Raw genomic sequence first — 14,107 nt, forward strand, 5'->3', positions numbered from 1 at the left:
CTGAACTAAATGTACCACTTCAGTTATAAACTGAAAGATTTATTATCCCCTCCTGGAAGTGTGTCAGTGTGTGCGTGTGTGTGTGTGTGTGTGTGTGTGTGTGTGTGTGTGTGTGTGTGTGTGTGTGTGTGTGTGTGTGTGTGCGTGCGTCTGCGTGACACACCTAAAAGTAGGCAAGTGTTGTTAAAAACTGTGTTGTATTAGTATTTAAACATGAATTCAAGTATTTGAATGTTCTGAAAATTATTAAGAGACAAAATAGAAAATATGGCACAGTCAATACGAAACAAAAAATACAAAACACAATCATGATATTAAATGAATAGGGTGAATCATAGTTTGCAAAAACCAACTACTTTGTTATCATTTATTTTAGTACTTTTGTCCAGCTGGTGCTGCTGTTGGTACCGGCTCTTCTATTCCCAATACTTTCAAGTGTATTCAATATTTCTAAGAGTTTAACATAAGATTCATGTCAGCTTTATACAGTCTCAGCATGATGAAAAGAACAATGTTGTGAATTCCTATTACAGAGGAGAGAAAACAGGAGAAGGAGCGAGTGGAAATGAAAGAGGAAATTTGACCTGTAGGATTTACTTGTAAATATGTACATAACAAATGCAATTTGTTAAACCTCAACCACAAGATCTGTATTTGTGTTCATATAACAATGGAAACACCCTGTTTGTGTGATCATAGTTAAGGTTTTGCTTTATGAATCTCTTCACATATCATGAAACTTGAAAGAAAAAATAAGAGTATAATACAAGAGGTCATTATTAGATGTCACATGTTGAGCTGACCTCAAGAGAAAAGGTGAAGGAAGCTCAAATCCGTTTTCTGCGCTTCAAGCTTGTAATTCACTCAGACCTCAGGACAATAGAGAAGGTTATACGACCCGCCTCTGTCTTTAAAGGTTGTACATTAACAACAGGCGCTGTGTTCCTGAGCAGAGCACAAGAGGAGAGGACTTCACTGCTGGACCCAGTGCTGTAACAACGTCGTGGCTGTCGGAATTGTTTTCTGGAAATTACAATAAACTTGAAGACAACAGTCGTGAAAAAGTTGGTATCTTGACAGGACGATGGAGAAGAAGCTTCGATAAGAAGAAGGATTTTCTTCACAAACTCAGAATATAAATACAGGGAGCTGAAAATGGGAACACGGAGGTGGTCGTGTTTGCTTGTCTTCTGGATTCTTGCTGTTCCTTGTTGGGGCATCAGACAGTGTCTGGATGGAAATACGATCAATGTGATCCTGTTGGATGATGGAGAGTCTCCCTGGAGCCTGAGATTTGTGAAGGGGGAAATACTGAAGGCGATTGAGACGGATAGAAACTTAAATGATACAGATGGTAATGAAACATGGAAGACAAAAATAAATAAATAATTTTTAGAATAAACCCATTATTAAACAGTAAAGCACTAGACTATACCGCAAAAGTACAGGACAGGGCAAAAACTGTCAGAATACTCTTTAAAATGTAAAAATGTCATAACACAATCAATATACAGTTGTTTAAATGATAATTATTATTATGATTATTATTATTATAATTTGTAGGTAGCTGTTTGCATTTGAGTGTTTTCACAAAATGACTAGTTACTTTTAACATACGCAACTACACTGGACACGTTACAACATCACTTAGATTTCAAGGATTAAGTCGAGCGATAGCAGGTAACAGTTTTATCTAGTTAGCACCATAAATGACGGGATCTAATACTAAAGAAAAAAATCATTAATTTTTAATAGACCTTTGGTTTTAATGACATATTTTAATGACATATTTAGTAAATTTTGACTCATTATCAAGTTTGTAATTAATTTTGGCAGAAGTCCCATCAATAAGATGATAGACAAGAGAGATGCTGATACAGAATCCTAATAATTTGATGATGCTGCTGTAACCCTCCAAAGAAACTGTCACCCAGGCTAGACACGCATTTGTTGATTGACTGAGCTAAAATGTAAGGATAAGGCTGACGCTGCATGTTTTATCCATCATCCTAATTATCAGTGACTCACAAATCAGACACACACAGAATAGTAAAATATAATAACTAGTATTAATAGATGTTGTTTCATTCTAAATAACACATTTTTGAGGTTATATGTAATGAACGTAAAGTTAACTTGCTCTTTTCTGTTTGTTTTCCTGCCACATTAAAGGGGTGCAGCTGAATCTCACAGCCAGCTTTTGGGGGTTCAGTACGACTCTGTATCCACGCAAAGGCTGCCAGAGCACCTCATGTGAGGGAGTGACTGAACTGATATCCCTAATAGTGAGTACCTACGGTTTTAAATCCACCTGAGCCTTTTAGCAACACGCACATACACACACATACACACACACACACACACACACACACACACACACACACACACGCACACTTGACCTTGTGTTTGGTGGGGACCTTGAGGATTAAATGATTCCGCTGAGGCATGTATCAGTGGTGCATTATACCCACTTTGTACAGCTCTTCTATCTTCAGATCTGAAAATATTAGCAAATCTTTATAGATTTAAATGAAACTTACGGACGTTATAAACTGAAAATGACGGGTGCAGCTATCACAGATTGTTGAAAGCAAGTAAATTTATCAAAGTGGGCCATGACGCAAACGTACCGCAGGCAGCCACACCGAAAGACAAACCAGTCTTGGTTTTCTCTTGCAGAAATCACGCAATCTGGGATGTTCAGTTCTTGGGCCTTCCTGCAATTATGCTACTTTCCAAATGGTTGAGTAAGTTCTTCTGAAGCTGAAGATCACACATGCACACTTCACATACCTGTACAGGGTCTGATGTGGATGAATCTCTCTCATTTTTTGTCACTCAGTGCAGAGAAAGGCCTGAAGCTCAGGACACCCATCATCTCAGCAGGAAGCTTCGGCCTCTCCTGCGACAACACACTCAACCTGCAGCGCCTCCTGCCGCCTGCACGCAAGATCGCTCACTTTTTCATCAACTTCTTTCAATACAGCAATAACATAAAACCTGAGTGGGAGACCGCCTATGTCTACAAAAAGAAGATCAACTCAGAGGATTGCTTCTGGTGAGTCAACAAGTCAACGCCTTTAAAGAGGAGATAATTCTGTGAGTGAATTCTGTTTTCGTTCACTGATTTAAATACTGAACTGGATGATTTCTTCCAGGTAAAAAAAAGAAAAAAATCACTATAAAGTACACTACAGTCACTACAGCCTTTATTGAACTGAAAGCCACCGTTCAGTTTCGGGATCAGTTCATCTTAACTTATGTGATCATGCTGGTATTAGTTGATATTCCGTGTGTTTTTAAAATATATATATAAAATAATTTCAAGAGAAATACAGAAGTAAAATTTTATGTCATTTCTTTTTTGCAGGTATATAAATGCCCTGGATGTTGGCAATTTTTCTATGGCTGTTCGGAGATCGTTGATCCACGGGCCAGCCGAACTGAAGAAAGTACTGACAACACAAAAAAGCAGCAACTGTAAGTATTGTTAAGAGAAACTTAACACAAATCTCCTTGTACAGTTTAACTACTCAGCTACCTGTAGACTGTGAAGGGATGTATTTTAATTTGTTGTATTGTAGTATACCAGCACCAAGAAGCTGCAGAGCGGAGAGCATGAGTTGTTTCACCTGGCAAAAGAAAATCTTTGCTTTTTCTTTAGAATTTTAATTTGAAAACTCCCAAGATGGGCTGGTTTAGAAATTATCAATAGATGGATGGATGGATGGATGGATGGATGGATGGATGGATGGATGGATGGATGGATGGATGGATGGATGGATGGATAACAGCCGTTGTGTTTTCAGTGTTCATCATGTGTGGATCACCAACGGACCTCTTGGAGGCAAAAAACGCCACTAAGGAGGCGGACAGGAGTGACATTCTGTTCATCCTCATTGACCTTTACAAGTAAGTCTTTTAATTTAATTTACCGTAATCTGTTTGAGTCTAATCTCATTTATTCTATCATTCGCTCTGGAACTTCTGGTATTATGGAAAACTGCAAATGTCCCTCTTTATGTAAAGTACAGTTACACTATATTTGTTCTGCATGTAAACAACATAAACAATTGAAACTGTTTTCGTCACAGGTCTAGTGTGTTCTGTTGCACATATATAAATATTATTAAGTGTCACTCTTGCCTCCTCTCCACAGTGATCAGTATTACATCAACAAAACGTCGCTGCCCCACATGAAGAATGTGTTGGTGTTGACGATGCCCAACTCCAGACAGTACACCGTTAACACAGATATTAAAGGCAACAACACGGTGAGGATTCCCGACTCTTACAGACTGGATTCTAAGACAGAATGCAACAATTTGAAATTTAATTTTGTATAAAGACTAAACTGATGTACAATTTTTGCACAAACATTCCTTCTGCATGTTTTATGCAAGTTGGTACAGGAGTAATAGATGTTAAATGAGCAAAAACACCAGATTGGATGTCACCACTAACAGCTGATGGTGTTGTGATCCTCATTCCATCATTCATCAGCAGAGGAGAGGTTTGAATTGGCTGAATAGATCACAATACATTTTAGTGAATTATTAGTGGAGACTGATGGTTTAATTGGAGCATCAAAACTAACTTTGACAAATCGGGCTGAGAAGCATCATTGATGACTGTCAATATCTCAGGTGACACTGGTCATGTTAATACTTTTCATTGGTTAATCCAATTCTCTCAGATAGTTTTAAACATGAGATGGTGAGGCGAAGAGCAGCCAAGAGGCAGTTGTTGGGGTATGATGCCTTGCTCAAGGGCACCTACCAGTTCATGCTTTGGTAGTCTGACTCATGTCTCATCACCCCTCCACAAACTGGTGGAAATTAGTTCTGTTGTTTTTGTGTGATTATGGAAAATGTTTCATTCAGCGTCAAAGAAAAAAGAACAATGTTCCTGGACCTGAACCAGTCTTAACTGGGTTCTTTCCCAGCCTGTTCCCGATCCATCTATCAGGGTTCTTGGAACTCTGTCCAATAAAGCTTTGGATAATCCTGCTTACAAACAGGATAAAAAAAACAAACTAACAACACACACAGTTGAAAACATGAAAACAAAACCACTTTCTTGTTCTTGTTAAAGATAAAAACATTTCCCTCTCTCAACAGATGAACGATTACATGGCTGCGTACCATGATGCAGTGCTGCTAATAGGACAGGTGATGAGGAGGATCATTCAGAAAAACCAGTCAGAGATCCTGCAGATGGAGTACGTCAATGCGAATAACTTCAGAAACATCTCGTTCAACGGTAAGCGGCTCAAAATGAAAATCTCAACATCTGATTTATTCAACTTGTGTTTTGTTTTGTTCTTTACTCTTCATGCTGCGTAAATCATTTTAGGTCCACACTTTTCAAATCGGTGTGATGAGAGCAAACTTGACTGAAATTAGTTTATGGCTAACACCCCCCCCCACACACACACACACACACACACACACACCAACACCAGGCATGAACGATGATCAGTGAACTTCCGCGACAGTGATGGTGTAAATATGTTTCAATGCTGGCTTGGATTCTCTGACTTAGACCTGTTTCCTGGTGATGTCATTTTCAGATAAATAAGAAATAACGTTTTTAAAGTCTACACGAGTGAATGAATACAGCCATATTACCAAGAATCTGTTGATTACTGGTAAACTTCACATTTAGTACATTTATTAATTAATGAAAGGAAGTTAAAAAAAAACACACAAAGTGAACAGCCTTAGCTTTAATTCTAAAAATACATTAATCAACTCAGGAAATACTTGTGTTGTGATTACAAGTTACGTATTGGTGTAAAAACAGACGACTCGGCCTGTGTGGCCCTGAGAACGATGATGACACAGGTTACTGTTGTCAGGCGAGACAGACTGGAGCTGTCAGATGCTGTCACTTGCGTTTCTCACTGATGAGATGAAGTGATGAGGTCTTACCGCTTGCAGGCTGCAGCTACAAATAGCCTGTGTGTAACTGAGCGTGTGATTGAAGGACACACACACCAACACACACACACACACACAACGAAGCTAATTCACAACGTGTTGAGTGTCTGAGGAGCTGGAATTATTCAAGAGAACAAGGGTGTTATCTTACTATGGATCTATAGCATACATAAGCTGTATAGATGTACTCTATACATGTAATGTATACAGTACATCTACACAGCACTGGGGGGCTGCTGTGGATGCTGAGGGTTGGAGTTCCTGTAGCTCGACGGTAGAGTTAGTGATGGACTGGATAAAGGACCGGGTAGAAAGGGTAAAATGACCTGAACCTACACAGTACAATAGTTTATAGTAACTAGATGTCAGCGACCAGAGGTTGACGTCATTTTAAAAAAAAATGTTATTATCAGGAAGTGCTGGAGACTACAAGCTGGACAGTCATGGAGACAGAGACGTGAAGCTGTCATTAATTTATACCACCAACAAAAATCAGGTGTGTGTTTTCATCTCATACATCCAGCAGCGCTGCACCGACAATAAATAGAAGAAAACCCTCATCTACACAGAATCTCTTGCTAATACTCAGTGTTTCATGTTAAAATGTGTCGTCTCTTCTCCTGTGACCCTCAGTACAAACCTTTATTCACATTTGACACCGAGAGCAACACAACCACGATGGTTGATACAAACCCATTGTTCGTCTGGGGCAAAAAGCTTCCTGCTTCCATACCAGATCAAGGTATCACCACACACACACACACACACACACACACACTTTATTTGTTATCATTCATATCATTCAGAGGTCATGTGATCTGTCCCTAGTGTCCATATGTGTTATAAAATAGCAGTTTGTTGTTATTTTATTGTTTCCTTGGTGAAGTGGGAAATGTTTCCGTTATACTATGAAGTGGAGTCTCTTCAGGTGAAAGAAAAACTGAAATCAAGTTCACACTGACAGCATTGAAACCAGTTTATTTCATAGAATGATTTGGTTTCACGATTGTTTCCACACATTTCATTGAAGGTTGAGCAAACAACACCGTGGGGCCAGGATGTTTTATTTTTACGACATGTGGAGATAACTTCGTTCGAGTGTCTGGATGACCTTCAGGACATAAACATGGAGACATTATTATTTTTCTGGGACATGGTCGTTCATTATCAACGCGTTTTCCTGCTGAAACGCAATCCCATATTAGTCGAGGTGTTCAGTAAATCCTTCACAGTTGTGTTTTTTTGCTGTCGCCCTCAGGCACGGTGTCTCATTACATCATCATTGTGTTGGCCGTCACGGTGGTTGTTGTTGCCACCATGGCCTTCATCTTCTACAGGTGAGCCATTAACCAGAGGTGATTGATTAACCAACTTAACCAGGAGCATAAAGCCAGTCAACAAGAACTTTAACACACACACACCGCCATGATCATAGGGTCACGTCTAAACCCGTGGGAGCCGTACAAATGTACGGCTAATGTGTAGAAGTAGAGGTTCAGTTCGTCTGACAGTTTTATCACTAACATATATTTGACAACATCGTTTGATTTTTATGGATGGATGGATGGATGGATGGATGGATGGATGGATGGATGGATGGATGTTTAGATCTTCAGGCCTAGTTAATGGATCTTGCAGCTCTTGATGGTGTTTCTTTGTAGACAGAACAGGAGAAACCGTCGATTCAGGAAACGCTGGTCTCACATCCCTTCTGATCTCATCACGTTGTTGGAGAACAACAAGCTCAATGTCGTCTGTCTTAAGGTAAGGAAGGGGCTTTTCAGGATTTAAAGCCTTTTACTAACCCATCCAGAACAGTAAAAGCTTTTCCCCCATCAGCCCTCACTGTTTCTCTAACATTTAACTTACAATAAGCTGCTGTAGTTGACCATAATCATGCACATGAATGCATTAAAACATGAAAAAAAAAAGTTCAAATTCTTCATCAGATTGAAGATGAGAGGAAAAAAATGGACTTTGTGCTCCGTCGTGCGCTTTACGATAAAAAGGTAATCAAACATCTTGAGGTGATTTTTTTTTACGTTTGCATGTTCGTGAACACGTGACATGGACGTGGCTTTACTTTCAGGTTGTGATTCTGAAGGAGCTGAAACACTCTGATGGGAACTTCAACGAGACTCAGAAGATAGAACTGAACGCGGTGAGATGCAGTCACACGAACAGAACGGGAGAATTGGACGACGTCGGCTGTAAAAACCGATTTGACGTCTTGGTCCTTCTCTTATTTCTGTCTCTGCAGCTCCAGCAAATCGACTATTACAGCCTCACTAAGTTTTATGGCACCGTGAAGTTTGATGAGGGCGTGTTCGGTGTGTTCGACTACGGACAGAGGGGGTCTCTCAGGGTACATTTACCACATCCACACATTCATGAATGGAGGTTGATGTGTTCTAAATGTCACCATCATACATTAAATGTCACACACATGTCTTTTGTACCTTTCTTCTTCCAGTATGTGTTGAATAACAAGATCTCTTACCCAGACGAGACCTTCATGGATTGGGAGTTCAAGATATCTGTCATGTACGACATGGCCAAGGTGAGACGGATGCTCTCTGTGTGCCACATTGCAATATCTGCTGCTGGCAAGTGTATTATATCTCTATGACCATGTCTTCAGGCCATACTAAATTAAATAATATGAAATACAATAACTATTCATCCAGTAAAAACCTGAATAAATACATTTTTCTAGTAACAATGTCAGTTGTCTCTTCCAGAGCGTTTCTTTGCTTTTGTATTTATTTACGTATTTGACATGAAAATTGATGCATGTAAAAACCAAAAAGGAGATAATCATTTTAAATAAAAGCAAGCATGAAGATATTGATTGGTTTAATCCTCAAACCCTTTCTCATAAGGAAAATATCATGCATATATTCATTCCTTTTTTTTGAACCACTTATTCTGCTTTTGCGGGTCACAGGGGTTTTTAGAGGTCATTCCGGCGGTCTTACAAGTGAGAGACAGGGAGGCGCTTTAAACGGAAAACACGTAGATGTAAAATTTTACATATTGCAGTGTTGCTCTGCAGTGAACTGGTGTCGTGCTCAGAGTGTCCCCCACCTCTCGCCCGTAAGTCAGCTGGGATAAGCTCCAGCAACCCATGTGACCCACAAAAGCAGAAGAGGCGGTCGAGAAGATGAATGAATGAATGTAAAACTCAGTGTTACTTTAACGGGATGCCTTTTGGATAAAAACTTGTTCAAGTCAATTTTCAACCAGTCCCTTTTACTAAAGTCTCCCAACACTAGAACACTAATCTATTCATTGATATAGACGTCAATAATTTATTATCCTGATAACTAGTTCTAACAGAATCATTATGCAGCACTATTCCTTCGTATTCCTGACACTGTGTGTAAATATATCTCAGTTTCCCACTTCAGGCAGCCGATGAGAGAATTCACACCTTCTCATGGTGCCTCCTGTGTGCAGGGCATGTCTTACCTTCACGCCAGCGACATCCAGGTTCACGGTCGTCTCAAGTCCACCAACTGCGTGGTGGACAATCGCATGGTGGTGAAGATCACAGACTTTGGATGCAACAGCTTCCTCAGCCGCGGCAGAGGTGACGCCGCTGTCCTCCCTCACCGGGTTCATCTTCTTTCCTACATTTCGTCCATCCTCTCTTTTCTCCGTCCTTCTGTCAGACTTGTGGACGGCGCCGGAGCATCTGAGGAGACAGGGCACCTCTCAGAAAGGAGACGTCTACAGCTTCGCCATCATCGCTCAAGAGATTGTTCTGAGGAAGTGTACCTTCTACAGCTCGTCCTGCTCCAACAGAGAAGGTTCAACTCCCAACAGAACACACAATCTGGGCTCATGAAAATAAAATGAACAAATTCAAAACAGATTTCATTTCTCAACTACATTTTGTTTAATTGATTATCGTTTTATTATAACTATATATTATTCATTTTTAAATCAGAACACATTGTTCTGTTCCCACTAAGACTTTCACAAGGATATTTCCTCTCAGGAAGATGAATCAGTTTGAACAGAACTAAAAAAAATCTGAATTTACCTTTTAAATATTTGATCCAGTGCCTGCGTTCTGCTGTGATAAAACAATCTCAATGATGACGTTATTACCTCACTGGAAGCTAATACATGTGAGTTTTACACCAGAAAAACTGTCCAGGGTCATCAGGTCCTACTTCAGACCAGATCTCCACATGGACCCGTCAGATAAAGAATCGGAGGTGAGTTAATCATGATTTTGGCCATTTCATCTGCCGTGTGTGTGTGTGTGTGTGTGTGTGTGTGTGTGTGTGTGTGTGTGTGTGTGTGTGTGTGTGTGTGTGTGTTACAGATATGTCTTTAATTATTTTTATGGTCTATGTCTAAGGTCTACATGTTGATAAAAACCTGCTGGGATGAGGATCCAGAGAGAAGACCTGACTTCAAGAAGGTAGAAAACTGTCTGGGGAAAATCATCAGGTAAACAGCAGACCGCACACAGGCGGTCATTTTCACGCTGTCTGATTGATTTCAGGTAATTAGTTAGTTTTAATGAGGATACCTTTCTTTCCTTTAGTAAGATTCATAACCAGGACAACGAGAGCTACATGGATAACATGATCAGACGGTTGCAGATGTATTCCAGAAACCTGGAGCGCCTGGTGGAGGAGAGGACAGCCCTCTACAAGGCAGAGAGGGACAGAGCCGACCGCCTGAACTTCATGCTCCTGCCTCGGTCTGTTAGGCCCCCAGCAGCACTAGCCACACAAGTCTGCCCTGACAGGGGTCGGGCCAGCAACATAGTTGTGATTCAGACTCAGTACATTACGTATATATGGAGATATTGTGGGGTATCTTAAATAATCTGATTTAAAAAAAATTAAAAATAAGGACTCCGCTGCGATAGGCTCCCCTGTGACTTGCAAAAGTGGAAGAAGCGAATACCAAAGTGAATGAATGAATGAACTCAGTTAAGCTAGAAGTGTAAACCAACAGTTCCTTTAATAAAAGGAACCAGCAGCCATACAACAGTTTTTGGTGAAAGAAGTGAAGCAAATTTCTCAGATCTATCTCAATCCACTTCACAATTTAAGTTTCATGAAATATAAGAACTGTTTTTGTCCATCTGACAGACCAACAACACAGGTCATGTAATAACAGATGAACATTTGAAATACCTAAAACTGCAGGTTGCAATTGAAATAGTGTTGAGCTAACATACATTTTTAAACATGATATGGTTGATGAGCGATAAGCACTTCATCTGGTAGAAGAAATGCTATCACAGCCTGGTGGATCATCCTCTCTGTGTTTGTCTCGGTGAAGCCCGGTGGTGCAAAGCCTGAAGGAGAAGGGCGAGGTGGAGCCGGAGCTGTACGAGGAGGTCACGGTGTATTTCAGCGACATAGTGGGGTTCACCACCCTGTGTCAATACAGCACGCCAATGGAAGTCGTGGACATGCTCAACGACATCTACAACGGCTTTGACAGCATCGTCGGTCACCACGATGTCTACAAGGTACTGTCACCGGTTAGGTTCAGTAGATACTCCAGACGACACACATCACAAACATCATCATCATCACACCCAACCATCCACAGGTGGAGACGATCGGTGACGCCTACATGGTGGCCTCTGGATTGCCACAGCGAAATGGGAACAGACACGCGGTGGATATCTGCCGCATGGCGCTGGACATCCTGGCCTTCATGGGAACCTTCCAGCTCCGACACCTGCCTGGAATCCCCGTATGGATCCGAATCGGAATACACTCAGGTAGATAGACCATAAACCTGTTTTATTCCTCAGATTCACAATAAAATGAAGCATTCATCAATGATAGAGAGCTTCATTCAGATTGATCTGTTTGGCAGATGATGTTAAGGTTTCTGTCTGTAACATTTTAAGCTTAGTAGCTCAGTGGTAGAGCATCTGCAGCCCTACTGGGATACAAGCCAGTATTAAATGTAGGCCGGTCTCAAGCCCAGATAAATGCAGAAGGTTGGGGCAGGAAGGGCATCCAGTCTAAAAAACTTTCCCAAATAAAAATGAGCAATCATCTAAAAAACGGAAGAAGGATGACACCCTGTGGCGACCCCTAAGGGGACAAGCTAAAAACAGGTTGTCTGTAAATAATCTCTGACATTATATATAATTCCTCCTTGTTTTGTGTGTCCAGGTTCCTGTGCTGCAGGTGTTGTGGGGATAAAGATGCCCAGATATTGTTTATTCGGCGACACAGTCAATACTGCATCTCGTATGGAGTCTACAGGACACCGTGAGCACAGAGATAAAACCCAGAGCCTTTTAATCAGTAAACTGCTTTACAGTGACGACCAGCTAATGCAATTCAGTTATGTTGTGATAGAAATGTACTGCTTATAACCTGATTATAGAGGCTACCAATCAACTTAATTAAATTGTTTCATCTTGTTACTTCCTCCAGCCCTGAGGATCCATGTCAGTCAGCCAACGATACGTATCCTGCAGAGGACAGACTGCAAGTTTGAGTATGAGCTGAGAGGAGAAACACATCTGAAGGTAAAGTCGGCCCTCCTCCCTCAGGCTCCGCGAGCACCAGATTTCACTGCCACAGATCGATGCAAAAACAATGTAAATGTGTGTTTTCCAAGGGCAAAGGCATGGAGACAACTTACTGGTTGAAAGGTGAGACGGGTGAAGACTACGACCTCCCCACTCCACCCACAACGTAAGCAAACCCTCCAGTGACGCGTTCCACTCAAGTGACCATCTGTACTGATGCACTCAGCTGCCTTCGTAAACTGGTGACAGGATTTAGATCCACTGTCCATCTTGAATTTGTGTCAGGGAGCTTTTTTATTACTTGGATTTGAATATTGACACCAGTCAAATCTAAAGCTACAGCCGTTCAACAGCTGGCTTTGCATGGGAGAGGTAGCTTCATTCACAATGTCCATATTAACTAGTTAATATGTCAAATGTTCCTGTCCATGATACTGACACAAAACTGTTATATTTGGTCTGACTTTAACGTTTAGCTTCAAAAGATGCTCAAAGTGAAACATGACTCTTGCTCTTCCAGGGAAAACGTCCAGCGGCTGCAGCAGGACCTCGCCCACATGGTGCTGGAATGTCTGGAGCGTCGGACTCGAGGATCCGTTCGGAGGAAGAAGCCGCTCCTGAGTCAGAGCAACGAGGAAGACCAGGACGACGAATCAGGAGTCGAGTCCGACAGCGGCCAACCGGAGTACCTGCACATGGCCGTGGTGGATAACACCCTGAGCACCTTTCTGTAGTGCAGACTCAGCACGTTCACATTCTGAATGAGAAAAACGCAATGTAGAGGCCAGGCAGGAAGGACTGGAGCGTTTAAGGCCTGAAGGACTCGGTGAGGATGTGTCAGTCTCTTTGGAGGAAAGGTTGTAATAAGACATGCAAGGATGTGAGAGCTTCAGATTTATAGATTCTAGACACACAGCTGACAGAATTTCACACTCCTTGGTTTTGTTTCCTTTGCTTTGTTTTGAATCCTGAACAGTTTTCCAGGAGACGTGGAGTGAAGATGGATTGTGGGTCAGAATGATGTTCCTTAAAGTTTAGTACTGATCTAGAAAAAGGGGATGATGCAACATTTTCATTTTTGCAACCTAATGTGGATCCAAATAAAACCCTGTATCCACCACACGTAATGTTTTTATTTGGACTTTTTCTAGCTGTTGCAAGGCAGTAAACATGCCTGGAATCGTCACCAAAAATTTTGCTTCAAGGGTTATTTGGGCCTTGGTGGGGACGTGCTTTCTGCTGGGTCTAGATTCAACATGTTTTATTTACTGCTTGCTCTAAAACTGGGTCATGTGGCGCTAAGAGGATTCTGAGCACAATAGAAGATAACGTTTCTCATCAATCTCAGAATAGGCCTCACTGTTCAAGGGGACTAGAGTCTTTTAGAAGGACAAGACGAAGGAAGGAATCAAGACAGTGAAAAAAAGCCAATCACATATATTTTATTTTTCCAAAACAATGTGATTCTGATTCTTGGTAATTACCAAGATCTTCACACCTATTCTCGGGTTTTTAAAACGTTTACTCAAAAACTACAGGAAGGATTTCAGTGAAATTTAGCAGGGTGGCTCACGGCTCAAAAAGTAGTTTTTTGGATACACAAATTAATAAATCAGATTTTTTTCAAACATTTTAT

At 41.0% G+C, this 14,107-nt stretch overlaps 1 protein-coding gene across 1 annotated transcript; it reads left to right on the top strand.

The window, feature by feature from the left end:
* The first annotated feature begins 1,155 nt into the window (after positions 1-1,155).
* Positions 1,156-13,584, top strand: gucy2cb (guanylate cyclase 2Cb). The gene is made up of 27 exons (XM_068306140.1): positions 1,156-1,354; positions 2,173-2,285; positions 2,680-2,747; positions 2,843-3,058; positions 3,371-3,480; positions 3,810-3,912; positions 4,160-4,274; positions 5,121-5,262; positions 6,356-6,438; positions 6,576-6,684; positions 7,201-7,279; positions 7,604-7,706; positions 7,892-7,951; positions 8,032-8,103; positions 8,203-8,307; positions 8,416-8,502; positions 9,402-9,534; positions 9,617-9,754; positions 10,095-10,168; positions 10,315-10,406; positions 10,504-10,662; positions 11,253-11,445; positions 11,529-11,703; positions 12,107-12,205; positions 12,374-12,468; positions 12,561-12,637; positions 12,992-13,584. Exons 1-27 carry the CDS (start codon positions 1,156-1,158, stop codon positions 13,203-13,205), a joined length of 3,213 nt encoding a protein of 1,070 aa, XP_068162241.1. The 3' UTR covers positions 13,206-13,584.
* The last annotated feature ends 523 nt before the right edge of the window (positions 13,585-14,107 follow it).

Source organism: Antennarius striatus, chromosome 21, assembly GCF_040054535.1.
Source record: "Antennarius striatus isolate MH-2024 chromosome 21, ASM4005453v1, whole genome shotgun sequence".
NCBI classification, from domain to species: domain Eukaryota; kingdom Metazoa; phylum Chordata; class Actinopteri; order Lophiiformes; family Antennariidae; genus Antennarius; species Antennarius striatus.